Source organism: Pipistrellus hanaki (assembly GCF_964339955.1).
Source record: "Pipistrellus hanaki genome assembly, chromosome: 5".
In the NCBI taxonomy this organism is placed as follows: domain Eukaryota; kingdom Metazoa; phylum Chordata; class Mammalia; order Chiroptera; family Vespertilionidae; genus Pipistrellus; species Pipistrellus hanaki.
In genome coordinates, this window is record NC_140507.1 from 33787428 (window position 1) to 33811798 (window position 24371).

The 24371-nt window shown below is 49.0% G+C and overlaps 1 protein-coding gene across 3 annotated transcripts in view; it reads left to right on the top strand.

The window, feature by feature from the left end:
- SMURF1 (SMAD specific E3 ubiquitin protein ligase 1) overlaps positions 1 to 24108 on the top strand; it is a 78925-nt gene extending 54817 nt beyond the window's left edge. For 2 of the 3 annotated variants that reach the window (XM_084886601.1, XM_084886603.1), the window contains exons 4-19: positions 161 to 294; positions 448 to 513; positions 1760 to 1835; positions 3294 to 3535; positions 4279 to 4363; positions 5915 to 6061; positions 7127 to 7325; positions 10166 to 10269; positions 14096 to 14210; positions 15340 to 15518; positions 15867 to 16004; positions 16968 to 17088; positions 18005 to 18206; positions 19467 to 19551; positions 21163 to 21570; positions 21608 to 24108. In XM_084886601.1, the coding sequence (XP_084742727.1) occupies positions 161 to 294; positions 448 to 513; positions 1760 to 1835; positions 3294 to 3535; positions 4279 to 4363; positions 5915 to 6061; positions 7127 to 7325; positions 10166 to 10269; positions 14096 to 14210; positions 15340 to 15518; positions 15867 to 16004; positions 16968 to 17088; positions 18005 to 18206; positions 19467 to 19551; positions 21163 to 21262 (1993 nt within the window). In that variant the 3' untranslated portion in view covers positions 21263 to 21570; positions 21608 to 24108. The remainder of the gene's footprint in view (positions 1 to 160; positions 295 to 447; positions 514 to 1759; positions 1836 to 3293; positions 3536 to 4278; positions 4364 to 5914; positions 6062 to 7126; positions 7326 to 10165; positions 10270 to 14095; positions 14211 to 15339; positions 15519 to 15866; positions 16005 to 16967; positions 17089 to 18004; positions 18207 to 19466; positions 19552 to 21162; positions 21571 to 21607) is intronic. The other variant, XM_084886602.1, reaches the window with a different exon arrangement.
- The last annotated feature ends 263 nt before the right edge of the window (positions 24109 to 24371 follow it).

Below are 24371 nucleotides of genomic sequence, written 5' to 3' on the forward strand. Positions count from 1 at the left end.
CAGGCCCATGCTCTATCCACTGAGCCAAGCCGGTTAGGGCAAGAACCAATATTATTTTTAAAGGATTCTTCTGTGCTAACAAGTCAGTCAGACAAAATCTCAGTGGGCTGTATCATAATTCAGAAATACAATTAAAAGTGAGTTTGCATGTTGTTTTTAGATACGTTGGGAAAACTGATTCTATAACCATCAGCGTGTGGAACCACAAGAAAATTCACAAGAAGCAGGGAGCTGGCTTCTTGGGCTGTGTGCGGCTGCTCTCCAATGCCATCAGCAGATTAAAAGATACCGGATGTAAGAAACAAACGCTTTTCTGCCTCTTCATGCAGCTGAAGGAGGCTTATGAGGCATCTTTTTTGTTTGTTTTTTTAATACTGAATGCAGAATTCCTGCCTTCCTCCCTAGTTAACATTTCGCTGGGTTAAGTTTTGAATTGTTTGTTTGCAGACCAGCGTTTGGATCTATGCAAACTAAATCCCTCAGATACTGATGCAGTTCGTGGCCAAATAGTGGGTAAGAACTTTCTCATCTGTATAAAGAGATGCTTTTGCTCAACTTAACGTTCAGCTCTCCATCACTGAGGACACACATACAGGCACGGGCATGGTGACATACATCGAAGGACAAACCACTTACGGGGGCCATCTCTGCAGCACTAAAAAGTTTCATCTTGTGTAGTTTTGGTTATTTTATCTAATTTATCTCTTCAACCTATCATTCAAAGTTGAGTTAAAATGACTAAGGTACAAAATATAATTTTAAATGTCATTTTAATCATCCCATTAAGGATAATTAATTTGTCATTATATTATCCAGAGGTGGTTAAGAACGGTGGCCACATAATGCAATAGTTGAGAAATGGTTTCTTCAGGAAAACCGATCAAATATGTAAAAAGCAAAGATGATTTCTGAAGACTTCCATGTAATAAGATTTGATAGAGTTAGAGGTTTGAATTATTTAGAATAAACTAATACATGTACTAATGTTACAAAGTATTGGCTGGCAGTATTCTCTTGGAAGTGATTTATCTGTTAAGTAGCTCATCATATTATCCAGTTTTTGTCAGCATTTTAGGGTAACTGTGATCTTCTGTGTTTGCTGATTGTATGCATTGCAAGGAATCAAAGAAAATGTCGTACTTCAGCAGCACACCAGAGTGACCCCAAACCTTTTAGGTATTGCCTTGTGTAGGCTTGGCCCAAGGTAAATGAACAGCGGGTGTAGATCCTAAAACTGTCAAAGTGAAAAAGTTCTCACTGAATGCTTTCCTGTTTCTATTTCTTCTTTTCTTTGTGGAAAGATGTGCCGGCGAAATGAATAGCTGGGAGCAGCTTTATAATTGTCTTTGTTGTTCATAGTAGCTACTGAGAATAAATATTTGGATGCATCTAGACTTTACAAATACTAAAAGTGCTATCTGTGTCCTTATTAAACATGTCAAGATCTCCTTAAAGGATAAGGTAACTTAGAGGAAGTGAATATTGTGTTCTGTTCTGTTTATGGAGAGCACTAAAAACACACTACCTCTTTCTGCTCCACATTTTAAGGAATGGTCCAGGCGGTGTATGGTGGTATGCAGCTACTGGAATAAAATACTTTATGCTTGAAAGCATAAGAATATATGTGTCTCTGTATATGCATATGCCTCGCTTTTAGAAAATAATATTGTGCATAAATTATGCATCTGAAATGGCTCATTGTATTACAATTGTATAAAAACCACTGGGTTTTAATGCAAGATGTTCTTTTCTGTTTTAGTCAGTTTACAGACGCGAGACAGAATAGGCACTGGAGGGTCTGTGGTAGACTGCAGAGGACTCTTAGAAAATGAAGGGTACGTATCACCATGGCAATGCCTGCTGAGTTCCCCGCTGCCTTAGGCTCTCGCTCTGTATGAAAGTGTCCTTCACACCTTTCATTGTGCTGAATGCTTAAGACACTGGAAAGGACTTTGGGATAAAATTGGCATCCAGTCCCCTTGTTTGTAAAGTAAGCTGTAACGATTAGTGGGGTTGTGCCCAAAAGACTCAGGATCCAGTTTAAAGAGGTTCCCACTGGCCAAAGATGGAACATCTTGAGCATCAGTAAGAATTATAACTAATGGATTGAAACACATCAAATATGTTAATAATGAACATTATGTGTTCATAATGACACAGGAAGAGAGAAAAGAACCCTAAAATACTTTTTTTTTAAAATACCCTAAAAATTCTCATTGGTTACTATCACAATTTTGCAATTGCCAGTGAATTAATGAAGCTGGTTGATAATTATTAATAGTTGTTAGCGACATTGCATAAGAGAGGTAATCTGGCATTGACATACCTCTTGGGAATCGAGGGGACTCCCAAGGGAATGCAACCGGCACCGTCTGGAAGGGGGTGCTCAGTAGAGGGTAGAAGACACAGCCCAGTTCTTCACAAATACATGCTGGGAAAATAAATCACAAGAAAGGAAGAGAACCTATAAATTCATAATAAAAGGCTTAAATGCATCCCTACTAAATGCAATGTGGGGACCTCGCTTGGATCCTGAAGGAGACAATTGACTGGAAAAAGTGAACACTGTCTGTATTTGATATTTTAAAAAATTAGCATACATTTTTTAGTCATGGTAATGGAAAAGGTCTTTGTCTTCTAGAGGTATGTGCTGAAATGTTCACGGGTGAACTAGGAAGTTGTTGGGATTGGCTTCAGGCTAATCCCCTGGCGAGGAGGGACAGGAAGGGCAGCCACAGGCTGTTGTTGCTGTGGCGGGAGGAGGAGTCCGGGAGGGTCCGAGTTGTGAATATATTTAAAATTTTTCAATGTAAAATAGTGTTTTTTAAGTACTTGCTTATAAGAGAAAATGGCCTATCAAGGTAAATTGTCTTCAAACTTGCTCAGGAGTGGAGATCTATATTAAAGAGTACTTAAAGTATCTTATGTAACAAGGAGTTTTATGGTAGAGGAAAATAAAAAGGGAAATGGAGTGTTTGGATTTGACTTTAAATCAAGAAAAATAAAATCTCATTTCATGCCCAAGGTTGGTTTTTCCAATCACTAGCTTTACCCGAGGATGAAACCCACAAGTGGCTTGGATGGCACTCTACCTATAGCTCCCTTTAGCTACTTGTTTCTACAAAAGTCTTTCTGTTCAATAAGGACAGGATGAATTTTATGAAACTGAGCACTTGGGACACTGTATATTGCTCAAGTAAAGCAAAATAAATGGATATGAGAGCACTGCGTCGAGTTTTCAGGGTCTTTCCTCAGCCGTGTGGCCATGTGTGCTGTGCTCTGCCCCCTTTCAGAACCATGTATGAAGACTCCGGGCCTGGAAGGCCTCTCAGCTGCTTCATGGAGGAGCCCGCCCCTTACACAGACAGTACCGGTGCTGCTGCTGGAGGGGGGAACTGCAGGTTTGGGGAATCCCCGAGTCAAGATCAAAGGCTTCAGGCACAGCGGCTCCGAAATCCCGAGATCCGAGGGTCCCTCCAGACGCCTCAGAACCGCCCGCATGGCCACCAGTCCCCGGAACTGCCCGAAGGCTACGGTGAGAGAACTCACCCGCTGTTATGTGCATTATCTACAAGGTTTCAGAGAGCTTTAATTTTTTAAACTCTTTTGCCTAACTTGTACATGCCGCAGCTGCTGATGTTGGCAGAGCTGTGCTGTGGGATGGTTGTGTCGGTGTAGAGGCGGGTAACCAGAAAAAGATGGGGATAAATCTTGCTCGTCACGAGTTTGTCAGCACTGTATACCAGCCTCCCAGTTCAGCAATTGTGTGAAAATTTTCAGGCCAATGAATAGCCAAGAAAATCAGGATGGTGGTGGGTAGATGAGATATTTGTAATGCTCTGTGATTTGAATGTGGAAAGGACAGTTTGGGCTAAGATTGGAGAGAAGGGTTCGTTTGACAGCTGAGAACCTAATGCAGGAGGAATGTGATATCAATGTGCACATCATTACCATAAGTAAGAGCAAATGGGGGCAATAGAGGTCAGGTAAGGTCAGTCCTGGGGTGGTGGATACACAACAGGGGCTGGTCCAGGGCTGACTAAGGAAGGAGAGCATGCCTGTCCAGGTGTGAACGGGGAATGGAAGGAGGCCCAGACGTTTACACAGGTCTAGAGACTGAGGAAGTCTGGCAGGAGTTAACCACTGCCCTCTCCATTCCTTTTCTGGGTGATTTTAATCAATGTGGAAAAGAAGCTTAGACTCTGTGCTTAGAGGCCTGGTTGAAAAAACTCTTTGGAATTGAATTTAACTAATTGTGCCCCCCGGTTTCTTGCACAGAACAAAGAACAACAGTGCAGGGGCAAGTTTACTTTTTGCACACACAGACTGGAGTGAGCACGTGGCATGACCCCCGAATACCAAGGTAGGTTTCTAAGACGTGCACCAAAGGCAGATTTCCCGCAGGTGCCGGGGCCCCTGACTGGACGAGAGTCCCTTAGGTTGAAGATGTGAACTTGGAAGAATGGCAGCTCAAACAGGATGTCTGCCGGGGGTCCTGGGCTCCAGCTCTGGGTCCGTGTCCCAGTGCCACCTGGGAAAACGGCAGCTGCTGGAACCGAGGCTCCTTAGAAAGCAATCCTAGACCTTGAAATCAGATCACATAACCAAAAAAGGCTGCACCCTGGGTTAAATCAAATATGCTCTGGCTCGGAAAGCCAATAAGCCCTTCAAGATGTATTCTCATTTTAACAAAATATTAATGGATGAAATCATAGGATGTCTGGGACTTGGCTTCAAATAATCAGAGTGGGGCAGTGATATAGGGGTATATCTGAAATAGGTTGACCATGACTGGGTGATGTTGAAGTTGGCTATTATGGTTTCTCTACTTTTTTATATGCTTAAAAATTTCCATAATAAAGCATTAAAAGGAAACATAAAGACTATTACCCTTTCTCTCTTCTACTTTACTGTCCCTGTTGCCTCAGTCCCTTGGGGACCAATCCTGGGGGAGATGAAGCTTTACTATACGAATTCCTTCTACAAGGCCAAACATCTGAGCCCAGGTCAGAGAGACCCCCCTCACCCGTAACGGAGTTATGTTGCTTTGCTTTGCTTTGCTTTCCCCCCCACCCCTTTTTTTTTTTTTTTTTTTTTTTAGAATAGCATTACTACTGAATAACATTTTTAGTAATGCTTATTTCCTTTTTATTCATAATTTGTTTCATCTGAGAACAAGCTTCTTGTCTTTGATTTTCCAAGTCTGTGTTAAATTTCTGATTCAGTGCCTATAATTAGAGTGGAAATATTACCTGCAAATGGATGAGGTGTCTCGTCAGTACCCACTATAAGAAATGGCAGGCTTTTGTGCTAATTAGAAAAGCATCTTGGTCAGTAGTGCTGTGTTCCCATCTGACTGTGGATTGTGTTGAAATAATTAAGAGGTTGGATTAGAAACAGTTACTTAATAAAGCCAACTAAAAAATGAGAATGCCTCTCCCGGTGCAGCTGTTTAAAATTGCGAGATTTCAAATGCATGTTCCTTCATCCTATCAGCTTTACAAAACTTGTGTTGTCTGGGGGCTTTTCGATGAAGCAACCTTTCTGGCCTTGAGCATTTCATTCACTGTAACTTGTGAGTTCAGATAGTTTTCCGGCAGCATTCAGATCCTTCCTACCGTTTGGCCCTCTGTGGTGTAAGAAGTGATGTTCCCTGGGTAGACCATGTTCCCTCTCATGGTTATAGGCTCTGGAAGTTTCGTTGTTATCTGTTGGATTTGCTGCCACTCGCAGCAGAGAGGCCTGGATTCGGTGGGAGTTAGGCGTAAGTAGCACTGTGACTGTCCCTCTTAGCAGAACTGGGACATGGCCACACTGATCAGAAAGGGACTCCTGTGGCTCCTCTTGCTGAAGTGTTAGCGTCATGCCTCCATACTCACATGGACAAACCTCTCTGTGTCTTCCGTTTTGATAGAGACCTTAACAGTGTGAATTGTGATGAACTTGGACCACTGCCACCAGGCTGGGAAGTCAGAAGTACAGTTTCTGGGAGAATATATTTTGTAGATCATAATAACCGAACAACCCAGTTTACAGACCCACGGTTACACCACATCATGAAGTAAGTACAACTTTTACACAATCCTTGTTGACTGCTTACGTTTACCGTTTCGTGTTTTCCAATGTTTTTTTTAATTTATCCTACTGCATTGTTTGTTAGTGGAGAAGACACATAAGCCAATATAAGTATTTGGTGGATAGTTGCATGTGTTAAACTCTCAGGTTAGCTATGAGCGCACTGAAGCCACATCTTGTTGCTGTTGCCACCCTTTTCCTGCCTGCAGCCAAGGCTAAGTTCATGGAGACGGCAGTGTCAGGCAGGTGCATTAGCGAAGCTTCACACGCAGCGCCATGCTGAAAGGCATGGCTCTTAAGTGAGAAGCGGTAAAATGCCCACTCATCACAGTGTGGAAGGACGGCCACAGTCACTGTGCCACTTGCTGGAGCCTTTTCCCGTGCCTGTCATTCCCGGATAACTAGGGGTTGGGGATTATCTGGCTCCCACTCTGTGCTCCAGGTTTGGCGTGTTCTCACAGCGTGAGCGCCCACAAGGCTCTTCTCACTGACAACTGACATTAGTAGCAAAACTTGAACAAGAGAAATGTCACTTTGTCCCTCTGCTGGTCCTAGTCCTTTTATGTTACTGGAATCTTGCTTTTAATGAGTGAGCTTAATAATCTGTTGTTCTGAAAATGAGGATGGGCTGCCATTAGACTGACATGAGTTGTTTGCTCTTATGCACATTGCCCCTCTCCTCTAGAATCTGTTTTTCCATGTTTCACGTCAACCCCATTTAATTCTAACCGCCAAGGTGCATCTACCTAACAGTGCGCTGGTCAGTCTCAGACACATACAAGATGATAAATGATAGCAATGGCTGTTTTTATTTATAGCAATGAAAATGTATGAGCTAAGCTGATGCTCCTTTATTGTATCCTAGGCCTATATTTGGGCTAATAGTGGCCACCAGCAATTGTTACATAGCCACATCATCAGAGACGAAAATGTCTACTTGAAGTTCTATGTAACGAACTCTCTTCTCGGTCCCTTTGGTGTAGGGGGCATTGCTTGCAGCTCCCTTGGCCGCTGCTTTTGGAGTGATTTTGATGCTTCTGTTCTTCTCAAGTCACCAGTGCCAACTAAAGGAGCCCAGCCAGCCGCTGCCGCTGCCCAGTGAGGGCTCGGTGGAAGATGAGGAGCTTCCCGCCCAGAGATACGAGAGAGATTTAGTTCAGAAACTGAAGGTCCTCAGACACGAGCTTTCGCTTCAGCAACCCCAAGCCGGTCATTGCCGCATCGAAGTATCCAGAGAAGAAATATTTGAGGTATGGCATTTAGTGCGGCTGGCAGGCAGGCAGGTAGGCACAGACTCTGCATTCATGTTAATAGACAAATGAGGTGATTCAGCCTGAGGAGCCACCCCCTGAGTACCTTTATCTGCGAGGCGGTGCTCTGAGGGGACTGCTCCGTGAGCGGTTTCTGCATTTCCGTGGGCTCTTCTTTCTGTTTGGCATATCAGGTATTGAGTTTACTGCTCTGTGAAATGCAGAGTTGTGCCCATGTAGAGAGGGGACTGCATTTACTCCTGTGGTAACAGTTTAAACACACCGATGGTTTCTGAGGTGGAAACCTAGAGATAAATGCAGAGGTGGAATAAAGCCCTTTGCCTACATTGTGCCGATTATATATTCCTGCAATCTTCCGTGTCCTCAGAACCAGTCATTCCTTCTGGCCCGCAGGAAATGTGATGTAATAGCACAGCCTCCTCAGAGGAGCTCAGTGGCCAAGCAGCCGCTTGTCTCTTCTGGAAACAGGGTGATCAGGTGGTTCCTGGGAAGGCCTCCACCCCTGCGGGATCAGGGTCTCTAACCAGGCGGGACCCTCTTGTGGACAGAGTCCTTTCTCAAGGAACATGGCCATAAGTTGGCATCTCAGCTGTGTTTGGTCCATGGCCTGCCTGCCTTGTGGAATGCTTGGCAGACATGAGCCAGTGAGAGTGGGTAAGAGCTGGACACAGGTTGTTCGGGGCTGCAGCCCGAGGGCCCAGCACCTCCACAGCGAAGGGCACAGGATGCACCAGGGCCGTGCGTGGACCTCCTGCGCAGCCAGCGCTGGGCGAATGGGGCCGCCGAAGTGCTCAGCTTTGCCCGCTGAGCAGCCTTAAGTGCTTCCAGGGTTAGAGGAGTGGAACTGCTGTCATTTTGATGCCCGATCATTTCCAATCAACCTCCTCTTTCCCTCTTGAGATGGCAGAGTTTGCATTACATTAAACTTAAAGCATGAAATGGTTTTTAAGTGCCTTATCACTTGAAAATATCTACAAACACTTAGCTGGTTCTACTCAAATGCTGAATCTGAGGGAATATTGGGCTGACCACATGTTTTCTGTTTTGGCTATGCTTCCGAAATAAAAACAGGCTCAGAATTCTTTTAATATTCAGACTTTCTAGTGATGTCTTCATTTTGGTTAAAATATGAAGCCTGGCCGGTGGTTCAGTAGTTTGAGCATCATCCCAGGCACCAAAAGGTTGCCAGCTCGATTCCTGATCAGGGCACATGCCTGGGTTTCGGGTGTGATCCCCAGTCAGGATGCGTACAGAAGGCAACCGATCTATGTTCTCTCTCTCTCCCTTTCTCTAAGCATGTCCTTGGGTGAGGATGTAAAACACACATACATACATATAAAGTGCTTATAGGACACATTGAAGTTAACTTGTGTAGGGAAGATCAGCTCTACAGAGGACATTTGTTCTGTCGTTAGGGATTGTGCTGAAAATAAGTGTTTCCTTTAGGTACAGTGTTACCTAGTACACATTGATTTTGTTGTGGTTTCTGAACTAGAAACAGTGGGAGAAAAGTTGATGATACAAGGTGGAGCAAAAGTAGGTTTACAGTTATGAGTATGCAAAACACAGTTTATTATTGTATAATTATTTATTAATTATTGTATTATTTCCATGCAAACACTATAAACCTACTTTTGCCCACCCTGTATAAACATGCTAAATAGGAACCAGATAGAACTCGGATTTGAACGGATGCTATTTTGAATCAGACTCCATCTATATATATAAAAGCCTAAGTGTTCGTCCTACCATCCAACCAGTAGCTATGACATGCACTGACCACCAGGAGGCAGACGCTCAGCACAGGAGCTGCCATGATGCACACTGGCCATTTAGAAAGACATGGCACTGCAGACCCAGTGCCAACAAACCAACACTTGGCTTCTCCCAAGTGGGACACAGGCCCTACCACCACCCCAGAGCAACAGCCCTCCAAATCACAGCCAATGCTGCCAAGAACCCATGGTGCAAAATGTGGCCAACAGCCCAGCCCAGCCCAGAAACAGTCACTGTAGTTGCCAGGTAATGACATCACATAGCAACACCGGCTTCCTATCCTTAGCAGCTAGCCTTCTTGGAGTTTTTTCAGCCAAGAAACACAACTTGCTTTATAGCCAGGTGCAAACATTTTACACTTTGACCAAATGTTTGTGAAGCGTTTTCACATGCCTCATCTCATTTGATCCTCACAGAAGTCCTGGAGTAGGTAGATAGGAAACTCATTAGAATCCTATTTTCTTTTCATTAGCTGGAAAATGGAGATTGAGAAAGTTTAGAAACTTGACCTGACTGAAAAGAAGAAATGGTAGAACTTGAAAATGACTTCAGGTTTTCTCACTTTGCGGAATATAGTAAAAACTGCTGTAGTTTAATATTTTACCCTTTGTTCTCCCTGTGTGATCTACAATAATAATCTGATTTGTTTTGATATTTACTGCTCTGTTGCTGACAATTACCTGAGAGAGAAGTTGGGGTGCTTCACTGGGCTGGAAAAAGTTTAGCTACATCAGTAAGCAGGTCTAATTAAGCAAGTTTATTCTATGTATATAAAAGGCTAAGTTGACTTGTGCATGCACAATACATATAAAACTCTCACTGGCACCAATTGCATGTGTATGTTTCTGTCTGTCATTGTTGATCATGAATTTGGTTGACACTTCTCTTATAGAGAAAGGGGGAATCGTGATATTAAAATATTTCTTCTAATTAATTTCCCTTCAATGTGCACGAATATGTGCACCAGGACACTAGTTATCAATAACCTTTCATTTTTTTATTTAAGAAAAGTTCTTCTCTCTAAAACTAATTTTTCTATATAGGAGTCTTATCGCCAGATAATGAAGATGCGACCAAAAGACTTGAAAAAGCGACTAATGGTGAAATTTCGTGGAGAAGAAGGTTTGGATTATGGTGGCGTGGCGAGGTGAGAGGCTAATTTATTCACCCTTTCTGCTCAATGCTTTTCAGAATAGCTATAATAAAACACAGTCCTGCATTCCAGAGTAATAAACTTCATACCTGAAATGCCAAACAAAAAGAAGAGCCCACTGAAATGCAGAAACCGCTCACAGCAGTCTCCTCAGAGCACCACCTCACAAAGGCTCTCAGGGGCGGCTCCTCAGGCTGAATCACCTTTTCCTTTACCACACCTCCCCACTCAGTTCTGAGTCTGTCTGAGGTAGGGGTGTTCTGTTTGAGGTAGGGCTGTAGGAAAGCCTGCATTTTCTCACCTGAGCTCACATGGGGCTGCCTCTCTACAGGTGATACTTTTCAAGATTGCCCCAAGTTTCTTCCTCGATCTAGAAACCATCTTTCTTTTGGCCAGTGTAACTTCTCTTGGCTTTGATAGCACTAATTCCATTTCCTGACTAGAGGCTTAGGCTTCTACTCTCCTTTCCAGATGAGAATCTTCCTTCTCAGTCCTTCATACTTGTCCTAACAATGCAGGTCTGACTGCCTCCACTTTCTTGCCTGTGCTATTTTCCTTATAGTTTCAAGAGTTCAGTACCTCAGATTGTTTCAGTTCACCATTATTTCTTTGCATGGCTGGTATTCTGTATTCCTAGGCACACATGTGAATAGCTTGGTTTGGTTGGTAGTTCTCTTCTGCCTTTTCCAGTTATCAAGACTCCCACATGGAGCTAGCTTTGTGTGGCTCCCTTGAGTAACATGGTGCTTGAGGGGAGGTGGGTGTGAACTCTTGCTCTGCCACCTCCAGTTTGATCTCACATTGCAGTTTCACCCCTTGGATTCTTCTCAGGTCCAGATGGGATCATGCCCATCTAGACATGAAGGAGCGATTGGAACTATTGTAGGCACAGGAAGGCACTGGTTGTTAGACCCGTGGCAATTTCAGTACTTGAGTTCTGACTAGGAAACAATTCAGAGCCAAGACCCAAACTATAAGAGAGCATTTATTTATAAAATCACAGAGGTAGTGGAAGTAATTAATAGAAGAAATGGGCTTAGGAAACAAGTTATAGAGGCAAAGGAAGAGCCCTTGGAGCTTGTAAGTGAGGAAGGCAATGGTAAGGAGCCTGGGGTGGGAGAGGGAAAGGCGAGAGCATGCTGGATCCTCTGTCCTAAGGGTTTTATCGGTGGGGTGGAGAGTTTAGGGAAGGTCCCAGGGGCTATTAATAGGCTGACTACTCAGCAGCTTTCCAGGTGTGTCCATTGAGGTCTCCGCTAATTGATTGGCCAGCACCAGGGAAGGGAGTCAATGCAGCTGGTCCTGAGGTTAGCAGAGGTGTTGCTGGTCTGGTTGTGCTGCTTTTCTGGGCCTGGAGCTGAGGCCTACAGGTTATCTAAAGCAGTGTTTCCCAAACTTCTCTCATGATGAGAATCACCTGGTGGAGTTGTTAAAACACAGATTCCTGAATCCCAACTAAGAAGTGCTAAACTAGAATTTTTGAGAACATATAGGTAAAATTGCATACCTAACTTAGTGCTCTGTATATAACATCTGTCTTAGAGCACTAGTTAAGTATACAATTTTACCTATATGTTCCCAAAAATTCTAGTTTAGCACTTCTTAGTTGGGATTCAGGAATCTGTGTTTTAACAACTCCACCAGGTGATTCTCATCATGAGAGAAGGTTGGGAAACACTGATCTAAAGGAGAAAGGTCAGGGGGTCCAAACCAGCCATATGCTAGAGCAGTGGTCGGCAAACACATTAGTCAACAGAGCCAAATATCAACAGTTCACTGATTGAAATTTCTTTTGAGAGCCAAATTTTTTAAACTTAAACCTCTTCTAACGCCACTTCTTCAAAATAGACTCATCCAGGCCATTTTGTGGAAGAACCACACTCAAGGGGCCAAAGAGCCGCATGAGGCTCAAGAACCTCAGTTTACCAACCACTGTGCTAGGGGAGGAAAGGTCATCCTCGGGACGAGGTCCCACCCTATGATTGTCCTTTCTAGGCACCAGCGCTTTTCACGTGGTGACCTTCTGTACCTGACCCATTGTCCTTGTTCTGCTTATGTCTGACTACCTACCACAAAACCACGTGTGTGTGTGTGTGTGTGTGTGTGTGTGTGTGTACGTGTACTCATCATCTACTCACTGAGAATCAGTCTATACTCATCTTCCCAGTGTTTTGTTCTGAATCGTTGCTGTTGTCCCTCTTCTTCCTGTATTGCTTTTCCCCTCCCACTTCCAGAACATTCCTAGTATGCCTCTTTCCCTTGTCCCTGGCTTGCTCAGAATGTTTGCTTGTATTTTAATCACTTCCTGTCTAGACAGTTGCAGGTCCCTGGTTTTTATGAAAAAGATTCTTCTCAAACCCAAACTCCCAAACTTGGGGATGAATCAGTGTTGCGAAGTTTTGCCTTTCTAGTCAAGAGACTTTACAAGATTTGGAGTCTCATCCTCCTGGCAGTTGCTTTCTGTTCTTTGGAGTTTGATATATTATTAGCTTTGTTTTGGCTTGGCTGTTTTTATGGATTCTCACCATTCCCTTAGATTATTTGCATTTGCGCTTATTCTTTCCTAGTCTTTCTCAATTGTCTGTCTTTTCTATTTGAAAGAGTAAAGACTTCCAGAATAAAAGCTGGGGCTGCTATCTTAATGAGATGTATCTATTTGAAAGGAGTTTGAACAGAAAGAATGAAAGGCTGTGTGTGTGTGTGTGTGTGTGTGTGTGTGTGTGTGTGTGTAGAACTGCCGCAGGTGTTCATATAAGGTTCCCCATATCTGGGCTTCTCACTGCCCAGAAGTAGTAAATCATACAACTTCTATTCAGAGTGCTCTTTAAATTTTGATTTGTTTTTCATAGCAAAATAACTCAAACATCAAGGGATTCAGAGAATAATTCATTCTTATAAACCCCATCCAGATTTTTAGTTTTTAAGATTATAAACATGATGTTTATGCAAAAAAATTCACCAGAAACTTACAGAGGAGGAAAGACAGTCTTAAACAATCCCTGCCTCTCTAAGTTGTGACATATTTTATTATTATATAAATGTTACTACCTGTTACAATTGATCAGAAATTTAAAAACTAGAAAGCACAAGAAATTAAATGCCCCAGAATGCTAGTTCTCAGGTCAACCACTGTCCCTGGTTGGTGTAAGCCCTTCCTGCCTTCCTGTGCCCCTCATATACATCTGTGCTTTGTGTGTGTGTGTATGTGTGTGTGTGTGTGTGTGTGTGTGTGTGTGTATGTACACACACTCTTTAAATACAAATAGGATCATACTCCTCTTTACTGCTCTTCTGTCAGTTATTACTGCACCATTAACGCCATCACTGGAGGCTCTGATCTTGCAGAGCAGCAGAGAAACCCCAGCTCAGGGCCAGGAACGTTGGCCAGTGAGCAGCTGCAAAGACCGGATGTGGAAGGTGGTAGCCATTCTTTTAATGTAGTCCCACTTCAGGGTCCTCGATTTAATTCTAGCTCAGAGTTTCTGTTGCTATGGAAGATGCTGGGATTCGGATGTGGCATTTTGGGGGCCACAATTTAGGCCAGCACACGTCTTTCATGAGACCTTCTCTACAGAGTGTGTCAACCGCAGTTCTTTCAGAGTAGTTGGCATTTGGGCCAGAAAAGCCATTTCTGAGACTATCAGAACAAGTGTTTACGTCTTTAGGCTTGTTTTCCCAAACTTACAGATCACATTCTCACAGCCAGGTAGGGTACCAGTTTTGGCCTCTAGAGGTTCAGTCCTTTTGTTATGACCTAAAACTAGGAGTGTTAGCACATATAACATGTTTTAGTGTCTGTTGTTATTGCTTTTATCCCTAGGGAGTGGCTTTATTTATTGTGCCATGAAATGCTGAATCCATATTATGGGCTTTTCCAATACTCTACGGACAACATTTACATGTTGCAAATCAACCCAGATTCCTCCATCAACCCTGTAAGTATTAATGAGTGAATAAGCAAGAAATTAAGTTGGGGGATTTTTAAAATGGATTTTCATTTCCATCTCAATTTTGGATTTATTCACTGTAGTCTTACTCAAGTTCTATGGTAATAAAAGGTAGAGTGAGAACTGGATTGAGATGGGTGATTTCAAGCCTGTGCCTCCGTGGTGCTATTTTCAAGGACAAGAGGGACTGAGTTGCTCGTATACTCAGCACTTTGTTGCTGTGGGAGGGCGCATTTGTTGGCAGTGTCATTCTGAGAAATGGGTTACGAAGTCTGTCCTCCTTCCAAAGTTGGAACATTCCCATAAGTGGCCTTTTTGGCACCAGTGCTGACACCCTTAGTCCTTGTTTTGGAGAAGAGTGGCTGCCTCAAGGCTGGACTCCCTGTGGGCTGCATCCTGCCTCGGCGCCACAACGTGCACAGCCCCTCGCAGTCCTGGGCCAGTGCCGCTCTGCAGGCATCGGCGTGACAACCTCTTACCAACACGGAAACTGAGTTTTGACTAATTATCATAATTCCAACCTGAACGTAGAAATGTGAGCTTCCCTTTGTAGTTAAAAACCAGACAGCTCTGGTTATAAAATGGTTCTTTCACTTGGGTTATTCATACCTCTTTTCCTCTGTGCTCCTCTGTGTTTCTTATTTTTTGTGTGACTGGGGAGACATGGCAGAGGAAGAGGGGGAGTTGCCCTTTGCTCTTTGTTTCTCTTTGGCTCAATGGGAAGAAGTGTGGCTGTGGCCCGCCCAGCGCTCAGAGCCTGCTCCCAGAAGGACCCATGTTTGCTTTGAATCTCTGCTGTTGCCGTGCTGGAATTCTTAATATTTTCTAATAAGGGGCTCTGCATTTTCATTTTGCACTGGGTTCCACAGATCATGCAGCAATTCTGAGGAAATGTGTTGAACTAAGAGCAAATAAAATGTTCCAGTGATCCATACAAAAGACGTGCGCTCGGTTTTCACTAACCAAGCAGCCGTCTTCATTTGGCACGAGCACAGCCTGGGAGTCCCTGACCCGGTGTGGCTGCCTGTGGGACAGTTCTCCAAGAAGCTGGAGCAATCACAGGATAATCACCTGGACTCTTTTTAAGTGGATTTATGTTCTCTGGTGCCCCCTACAGGACCACTTGTCTTATTTCCATTTTGTTGGTCGGATCATGGGTCTGGCTGTGTTCCATGGACACTACATAAACGGGGGTTTCACAGTCCCCTTCTATAAGCAGCTACTGGGGAAACCCATCCAGCTCTCTGATTTGGAATCGGTGGACCCAGAACTACATAAGAGCTTAGTGTGGATTCTGTAAGTATTGACTCACTGTTCAGTTCATTGAACATTCATATATAGCTTGTCTTAGTGTACGCCCAATACATTTGTGTGTGTGTGTGTGTGTGTGTGTGTGTGTGAGTGTGTTTTGGGGATGGGTGTGGAATTTGAGAAGAGAAATAAACTACTGTTTTATGATCAGAAATATAAAAGTAGCCCAGCTAGTGTGGTTCAGAGAGTGGAGGCCGCCTCTGGAGCTGGAGCTGCCCCCTCGAGCGCGCCCTGGCCTGGCAGCAGTGATGCGCCCCCTCCCGGCGGCTCCCTGAACGCTCCATGCGCGGCTGCGGGGGGCGAAGCCTGGCTGACACCTCTCCGTCCCGACAGAGAGAACGACATCACCCCGGTGCTGGACCACACTTTCTGTGTGGAGCACAACGCCTTCGGGAGGATCCTCCAGCACGAGCTGAAGCCCAACGGCAGGAACGTGCCCGTCACCGAGGAGAACAAGAAGGAATACGTCCGGTAACGTGCTGGGCCCCCCCGGCGGGCGCGGGGGGGGGGGGCGGCTGGGGGCGTGTCTGGCTGTGGAGGCTCCTTTGCTGTCCGCTGGCAGTGACCAGAATCACGGTATAGAAGAGACTTCCCAACGTGGGGCTCAGCAGCAGGAGCTCCTCCTGGGGAGTCCTGGTGACGGGAGAGTGATGCCCCAGGACCCCAGGGGGGAAGGAGGTGAGGCCTCCACCCACGCCTGTGAGTGGAGGTGCCCAGGAGGGAGGAGGAAGCCCGGCCGTCCCTGGAGATCAGTCTCCCCATTGCAGTCTGTTCTCCCACCTCTTCGGGCAAATGGACGACTAGGCAGCTTAGAAACGGGCATTTCGCTCTGGCCAGTGTTCTCGGGGGTTAGAGCGTCAGCCCATGCACCGACGGGTCACAGGTTCAATTCCCAGTCAGGTTTGATCCCTGGCCCTGCTCAGGGTGCATGCGGGAGGCAGCCAATTGATGTCTCTCTCTCACACCAATGCTTCTCTCTCTCTCTTAGTTAGATAGCTATGATATAGATATCCCTCCCCCCCCTTTCCTCTAAAAATCAAGGGAAAAAATGTCCTCAGGTGAGGACTGACAAAAAAAAAAAAATAGAAACATGGGCATCTCTGTGCTCCAGCTGTCAGACTGGTATTTAGTTCCAACCCCGGTACCACCTGGTGGCTCCTGCTGGGCGCACCCTGCACTTTATTTCCGAGTGCACTTCAAATTGTGCCCTGGCACGGGCCAGGGTGAATCCCGCTGCTGTTCCTAGCAGTGACGCAGCACGTGCCAGGCCGTGCGTGGCTTACGTGAACCTGTAACTTAGGTCAGGGCTTCCATCTGGGCTGTCAGGACGGCCAGGTGGCAAGGTGTGAGACAGCAGATGTCAGAACCTGCTCCTGGGGAAATGTCTTTTCATGATCCATTGGTATTGTTGCCAACCTGTGCCTTTTCTTCCAGGTTGTACGTAAATTGGAGGTTTATGAGAGGAATCGAAGCCCAGTTCTTGGCTCTCCAGAAGGGGTTTAACGAGCTCATTCCTCAGCACTTACTGAAGCCCTTCGACCAGAAGGAACTGGAGGTGCGTGCTCCCCTCGCCGGGCAGGGGCGGGCTGACGGCAGGGGGGGCCGGGTGTTGGTTGCACCTGCTGCCAAGGGAGCTGCACTGGAGTGTGGGGGCCCCGGGGAACAGAGTGCTGGCCCGAGAGGGGCCTGGAGGGTGCTCACTGTCCCATGTAAGCACTTGGCTAGGAGGCCAGGTGCTTACATGGGACAGTGAGTCGGACCCTGGGGCCTGTTCGTGGTGCTCTGTGGCTTCTCAGGTTTGTAGCAGGCAGAGTCCCAGCCTCCTGAGCAGTGAGTCCCCTCAGAGCCAGGAAACTGTCTCGGTGCCACCAGCTTCTCCCGCACATCAGCGTTTGCTGTTACTAGACTCAGACCACAGCTTACTGTCTTCTGCTCGTGCTGCATGTACTTGAACACAGCAAGGCCTTCATCTCTTACCGTCTGTTTGGTGCCAGTGGCTCCAGGCTTTAAAGTGGTTCTCGCCTCTGCCCAGTGGGTGCAGGGAGCAGCCTCCCGGCGAGCAGCTGCGGAGAAGACCTTACCAGCAGGTGGCAGAACCGCACACACCCTCCTTCCGCCCCTCAGGCCTCAGCTGCCCACGTCACTGCCTGAGGGTCACTGGGACGTGGCCCGTCCTGCACCCAGCTCCGGGCAGTCTTGCCAGTGGTTCTTGCTCCCCCCGTGCTCCCCGGGCAGCACAGACCTGCACCCCACAGCCGGAGAGCGCCCGTCAGGAGCCGCCAGGTGGTCCCGGGGCTGGGAGACCAGCCGGACGGGGCAGGGGCCTCCCGTTGGTCCATTTCTGTTCTTGTCTAAACATGTGTCCGGTTTATTTGGACATGGCTGCTTCTTTGCACTGGGAACCAACCTTAACTCCTTTCCTGTGCTGGGACCGTGGAGTCGTTTATAAATGACCCCCTCTGGCCTTCCAGCTGATCATCGGCGGCCTGGACAAGATAGACCTGAGCGACTGGAAGTCCAACACGCGGCTGAAGCACTGCGCGGCCGACAGCAACATCGTCCGGTGGTTCTGGCAGGCGGTGGAGACCTTTGACGAGGAGCGGAGGGCCCGGCTCCTGCAGTTCGTGACGGGGTCCACCCGCGTCCCCCTCCAAGGCTTCAAGGCTCTGCAAGGTGACTGACGTGGAGGCGGGGCTGGTGGCAGCATGTGGACAGCACTGGAGTGGGGAGGGCTTGGCTCCTGAGATGCCAGCTGGGAAGCGGTGTGGCCTGCGGGCTCTCAGTGCCAGTGGTCAGCCGGCCGAGGGGCTCGCCCGGCTGAGGGACACTCTCTCCCCCAGAGGCGGGCTCTGGGTCGCTGTCCTTCCCCATGCTGAAAAAATGCCATAAAGAGCAGGAGAGGCCGTCAGCAAAACAAAGCCCAGCTCTCACCTGTCCGGCCCCGCGAGCCGGGCACTCCTCGGGTGGGCGGGCCTGTGGCCCAGTCTGTGGGCAGCAGCACTCGCTCAGGACGGCCCGGGAGCCGATGCCCCCTTCCCTACAGGACTGACTGGCAGGGGGGGCACAAAGCACGGTTTGGGGGAAAGAGCGGTTTGAAGTGCAGGACGGATTCATTAGGGTCAGGAGCGAGGGCCCGGCCTGCACACCAACAGACCGAGCCATGTGGTCGTTGGCTCCCGGCCCCCGCCCCCGCCCCGGCCCCCGGTCCTTGAGCTGCACCCGTGCGCTGTCTGGGCAGCTCCAGGCCGGGGAGCTGCCTGCTCGTCCGTCCGGTTCACCCATCAGAGTGGCCGCGGAGGGAGGGAGGAGCGGCTGTGGACGGCGGGTCTGTGCCTCGGGGAAGGTTTCGGGGCTCGCAGTCAGCGAGAGCATTGGGGCAGGTCCTCGCAGGCTGTCCCTGGGATTTGTATGATTGTAGATTTTTGTCACTTAATAATCCCGATAGCCAGAAGGATTAAAGTAAAGAATATAATAAAGTTTAGAAAATTGACCTTTGCATATTAATAGTGACAGCAGATATATTCCATTTATAAGACATTCTCTGCACTTTCCCTGTTTTAAGGATTTCTGGGTGAGAGCAGTTACTTCGGTCCCAGGGCTTAGGTCCCCGGCAGTGTCTGTTCCTTCTCCACCTCCCTCTGCCCTCTGCCGGGAGCTGTCCTGGCTGTGCCTGCTCTCACACTGCTGCCTCTGCAGTGGTCACTCCCCACTCCCCCACCACTCAGAACCAGGGGCCTGCTTGCTGAACTTCCTGTGGAAAGGGAATCCCTGTGATTGGGGATGTTGCCCTTCAATGCCGCCTGGGGCCTCGGGGCTCTCCCAGGCTGTGCTCCATGCCCGGGGCTCTGACCAGGGAGGACAGCCGCCGGGGCGGACGCGGCGGAGGGTCCAGCTCAGCCTCCGAAGCGCAGTAACTAGAATGTTGTCTGTAAGGCTCTACAGGCGCCGCAGGGCCCCGGCTCTTCACCATCCACCTCATCGACGCCAACACGGACAACCTGCCGAAGGCCCACACCTGGTAAGGACAGCTCCTCGGCCGGCTCTCCCTGTGCCTCACGGTACACGCAGGTACCCAGCACTGGGCAGCAGCCACCTGCGAGGGCCATCGGAAGGCTCTCCGTCAGACCAGTTCTGTCGGGAGAGGTGATGTTGGCTGTGACTCCGACGGGCTCCCGTCTGCCCTTCTGGGTCTCGCGACGTGTGGGTATGTGTGTGTGTGTGCGCGCACGCGTGTGCACACGTGTGCCGTCAGCAGGGTGCGTGCAGTCTAAGTTGGACTCACTGGTTCTCCCTTAGCTGACCTTCCTGGGCCCCACGTCCCGCTCAGAGCTCTGCCCCTGCGATGCACCTCCCTACTGAAAACTAACCTCAACACAAACCTCGCTTGTAAGGGTTCTTCCCTTTGTGGTTTAAAATCAAAGGAACAGCCATGCTGGGTCAGGAGAGCCAGTCCCACGTGTGGCTGCCTCGTTCCGTGCCGGCAGGATCGGGCCCCGGAGCCCAGGACGCATGTTCAGGTGCCGGTGACACTGCCTTCGGGCGGGTTCCGTGTGCGCTGGGCCCCCACGTGTGGGAAGCGGCTGTGGGAGCTGCAGGCGCCGCCAGGCCGAGGGCGCCTCCTCCTCGGGGCCCTCCCTCTGACAGGGTGGTGCTTGGCGTGAACCGGGAATGAGAATCTCTGACGCTGAGGCTCCCCAAGAAAGGCCGACACCACTCACCAGCCTCTTACAAAAGCCATTCTCAGCTCTTGGCCCTTCGTGACTCAATAGGCCACTGTGTCCTCTGGTCACAGTTTGCATTTTTTATTTGTTGAGATAATAGCTACTTTGGAGGCGTCTTTTTTTTCTTTCTTTTCACAAACATTGGAAAAGGATTTCCCCGTAGAAATACTGAGCCGTCAGAGATTTGGCATTAATACAATAGTTTTGCAGGGGATTCTCCAGACGGCCCGTCGGGGCTGTGTGGTCGCCGAGGAGAAGACGTGCACAGTCGTTAGTGGCGATCGGTGTGACTGCGGCCACGGCACTGGTCCGGCCCCGTGGCATTCCCCCCGACACACGGCAGACCGGGCCAGCTGGGAGCTTGTCCTGCTTTCCCCAGGAAATTCTTAGTTTTACTTTGGCTTTAAAGATCCTCAGATTTATTTTGCCGTGTGTGTGTGTGTGTGTGTGTGTGTGTGTGTGTGTGTGTAATATATATTTTATTTATTTCAGAGAGGAAGGGAGAGGGAGAGAGAAAACACCAGCAATGAGAGAATCATTGACCGGCTGCCTCCCGCACGCCCCCTGCTGGGATGGAGCTGCAGCCCCAGCATGTGCCCTGACCGGGAACTGAGCCACGACTTCCTGTGTCATAGGTCCTCACTCAACCCTCAGCCACCCAGCCAGGCTGCTGTGTGTTGATTTTTAAATAGTTGCTTTAAGAAGAAAAGTACAAAGGGAAGTGTCCACTCACCACTGCTCCCGCCCCTCAGAACCAGGGAACAGGGCCTTCCCCTCCTCCTCCCACCGCCACGGAGGCACACGCACACGCTCACAGCCGGCTGGCGGCGGGTGCTCTGTCCTGCCCCTGCAGCAGGACCAGGCCAGACTCTGCCAGCAATGACTCCCGCCCTTTTGTCCTGTTCCAGCTTTAACCGGATCGACATTCCACCTTATGAGTCTTATGAAAAGCTCTACGAGAAGCTGCTGGTAGCGGTGGAAGAGACCTGTGGGTTCGCTGTGGAGTGAAGAGCAACCAAAGGCAACAGATTCTAGCTCACGACCACCAGACCAAAGCCTCCGCTCGGCGCCGCCGGAGCGGCCGAGGCACTGGTTCCAGAGGCCCCGGGAGGGCGTCCCTCACGCTGTTGGGAGCGAGGGCAGGGGACTTTGGCTCATGGCTCTCACCCCCTCTCCTCCTTACGGCAGTACTCCCACCCTCCATCGCCATCCAATAAAACGCAGCCAGCTTTAGATCTGGCTTCGCTCACGCAGGATGCTCTGCTCCAGTTGTAACATCCGGCCGTAGGCTCACTGCCCTGTGGTCTTTGCAGGAGGCTCTACCGAGTCATGAACTGAGGGTCTTTGCAGGAGGCTCTACCGAGTCATGAACTGAGCTCAGCCTTCTGAGCGTTTGGAACTGGTAGCTACGCTGGCGATTCTGTCAGGACAGTCCTGAGGCCCCTTTCCAAAGTCCAAATTTCACTTCCTAGCAGCCTGCTCTGGGTCGAAGATTAACTTCCCCCTGGAAACTTCCTGCAAATACACGCTCACCGGATCTGCCACGGCAGGAGCTTCAGTCCTAAGCGTGCAGGGGCGGCGTTAGCTGGGGCCAGGGCAGTTCTTTCCAGGGCGTCCTGGTTGAAATCTTTGTTTTGCGTAGAGAAAAGTGATCTTTCCTTTTAAGAGTCCTTTTTGCCACATTATCTACCCAGTTTGAAATACTTTCCCAGTGGAAATACCACAGGACAGAGCTCCCGCACCACAGAGTTCAGAGGGGCCACTCGGACACTAACACACTATTCTGCGGAAATTGCTAACAGCTACGCTAATAAAACAAAATTCTGTTCTGATAGCTGCTGGTTTGGTGCAAACTAGCTTAAAAGGGAGAGAGGGAACAGGTAACCTCAATGACCCAACTCCACCCCAAGTTACTATTTTACAAAAAGAGGTGTGGGTGGCCCTGACGGCAGAGAGGGAGATGAGGTGGTGCTGCTGACAAGTGCTACTTGATTTACGCGCCCTGATGTCTTCCTGTGACGAGCAAGGCCAGAGCACCCGAGACCCTCGTCCTGACGCCGCTCTCCAGTTTGCACAAACGGGCAGCGTGTGACAGCAGTGTGGCTCCAGAGAGCTCAGATCGCGGGAACAGCGCAGCCACAGGTTTCCCGTCCGGCGTTCGTTGTTTTGTTTAGGGGCAAGTACAGGGTCATTCATTAGCGAGACGTTCACTGTTGAGACTTGGCTGCGAGGCTTCTGCCTCGGCCGTTGGTCAGGGGGGTTGGAAGGAGTGTTTGCCAGCTGTCCCGCCGTCTGGTGTCACTGACGCCGGGCCGCGGCGGGTGGAGGCACACCAGCTCCTCCTCTCGCTGGTCCCGGGCTTGCCTGGAGGCAGCCTGTCATTTGGCATGGGGGTGCTCGGCACTCCCCCGCACAGAGGTTCATCCAGTCTGTGGGCACGATGTCCGCTGTGGACTCTTGAGAGAGCTGAGCCCTGGGCTACTTCCTGGGGCTCGGAGAGAAGGGGTGTCACGTGTGACTTGGCGTAGAAGGAAAACGTAGTCCAGCCACTGAGCCCCGGCCGAACTGGCTTTGTCTCCAGGAGTCCCGCTGGGTCCCAGTGGGGCCTGTCCGGTGCCTCATTTCCCCCGATGCTGAGGGCCTCCTAGGCGCTCAGTGACCCCATCCGGCCTCGTCATCTTCTGGGAGGAGGAGGGAGCGGGAGGGACAGACCTCCACCAGGGAGGAGGAGAGGACAGCCGAGCCCGCAGTGCTTGGGCAGGAAGTGAGGGTGCAGAGGGGGAAGGACTTGGCAGCAGGAAGGTTGCATTTGACCGTGTGTGACCGCCTTCCTGCCGTGGGGAGGAGCCGGGAACACCCTCCGCTCGGCCCCTGCCGGCCGCCTGTTCTCGCCGGTCAGGTGTCTCCCCAGCGAGATCCAGAGGCCACGTCTGGTCCTCCGGGAGCTGCCTGGGACACGAGTTACCGCCATAAGGCCTGGGTCTCTGCTTTTGCACTTAACTTGCCCATGGGCCCTCGTCAGCCGAGTGTTACGAGGAGCCTGGAAAGCAGACCTTCCCAGCGCTCCAGTTTACTCTTGCCAACAGGCCTGCCTGTGCGCAGCATTGCACTCCTAGAACCTTAAACACTGACGATGGTTTGGGCCTTTTGAACCACCCCAAAGAGCAGTGTAGCGAGCAATGGTAAACGCTCCGGACTGCACTGGTCTCAGGAGCCCCTGCACACGCCCGCTCTCCCCTGTCCTCTCGGGAACCCCCGAGGCCACCGTCCCGCACCTCTGCCCGATGCTCCGCCCTCACCAGCCGTCAGCAGCCCCCCCTCAGGGATGTAGCAGACCACCCTCTGCCAGCGCTTTAGGCGGGAAGCGAAGGGCTGCTGTGGGGAGCACCTGCCTGCCGAGGAGGCTGTGGCCCCTGGGTCCACGTTCAGGGCGATGGTCCCCGGAGCTGAGCTGCCGGGAGGGGCCTGTGCCGAGAACGGGCCACCCCCCCTGCAGCCGGGTGCCCCCCATGGCAGCCTTCCCGAAACATAGTATGAATTTTTAAAATTCGTTTATTTTTGTTTCTCAACCACTTTATAATGTATTTAATTTATTTTGTAATGTCTTGTTTTTAAGTATTGCTGCTATCCTTGTTATTCTTCCCACTGTTTTTATTGCTGATTTATTTTGTGAAAGTTGTACACTAATGTTCTGTTTTATGTCAAAATCAAAAGTATTTAAAGAAATACTAGTTCTATTTAATGTGGTTACGGAACCAGCTGGAAACACGAGACAAACAGCGACTGTACAGCAGGCTGGCCCGGGAGGGGAGGTCATTTTGTTACATATGCAATAAACTCACGACTTTACACGACGGGCATCTGTTGTTCTGCTGTGGAAACGAGGTTCCGGTCTCCTGCCCGCCCACGAGCAGGCGGTCAGCGGACAGAGGTCCGGGAGGGCCTGCGGAGGGCGCCGGGCCGCGCTGAGGGCTCGGCGGGCGCGGCCGAGCGTACGGGCTGTTGACTTCTCTCTCACAGCTGGTCATGCTGGTTGGTTTGGGTTTTTATTTTTATTTTTAATATATTTTATCACAGTAAACTATGCATCACATAATATTTATCAATTTAACCATAA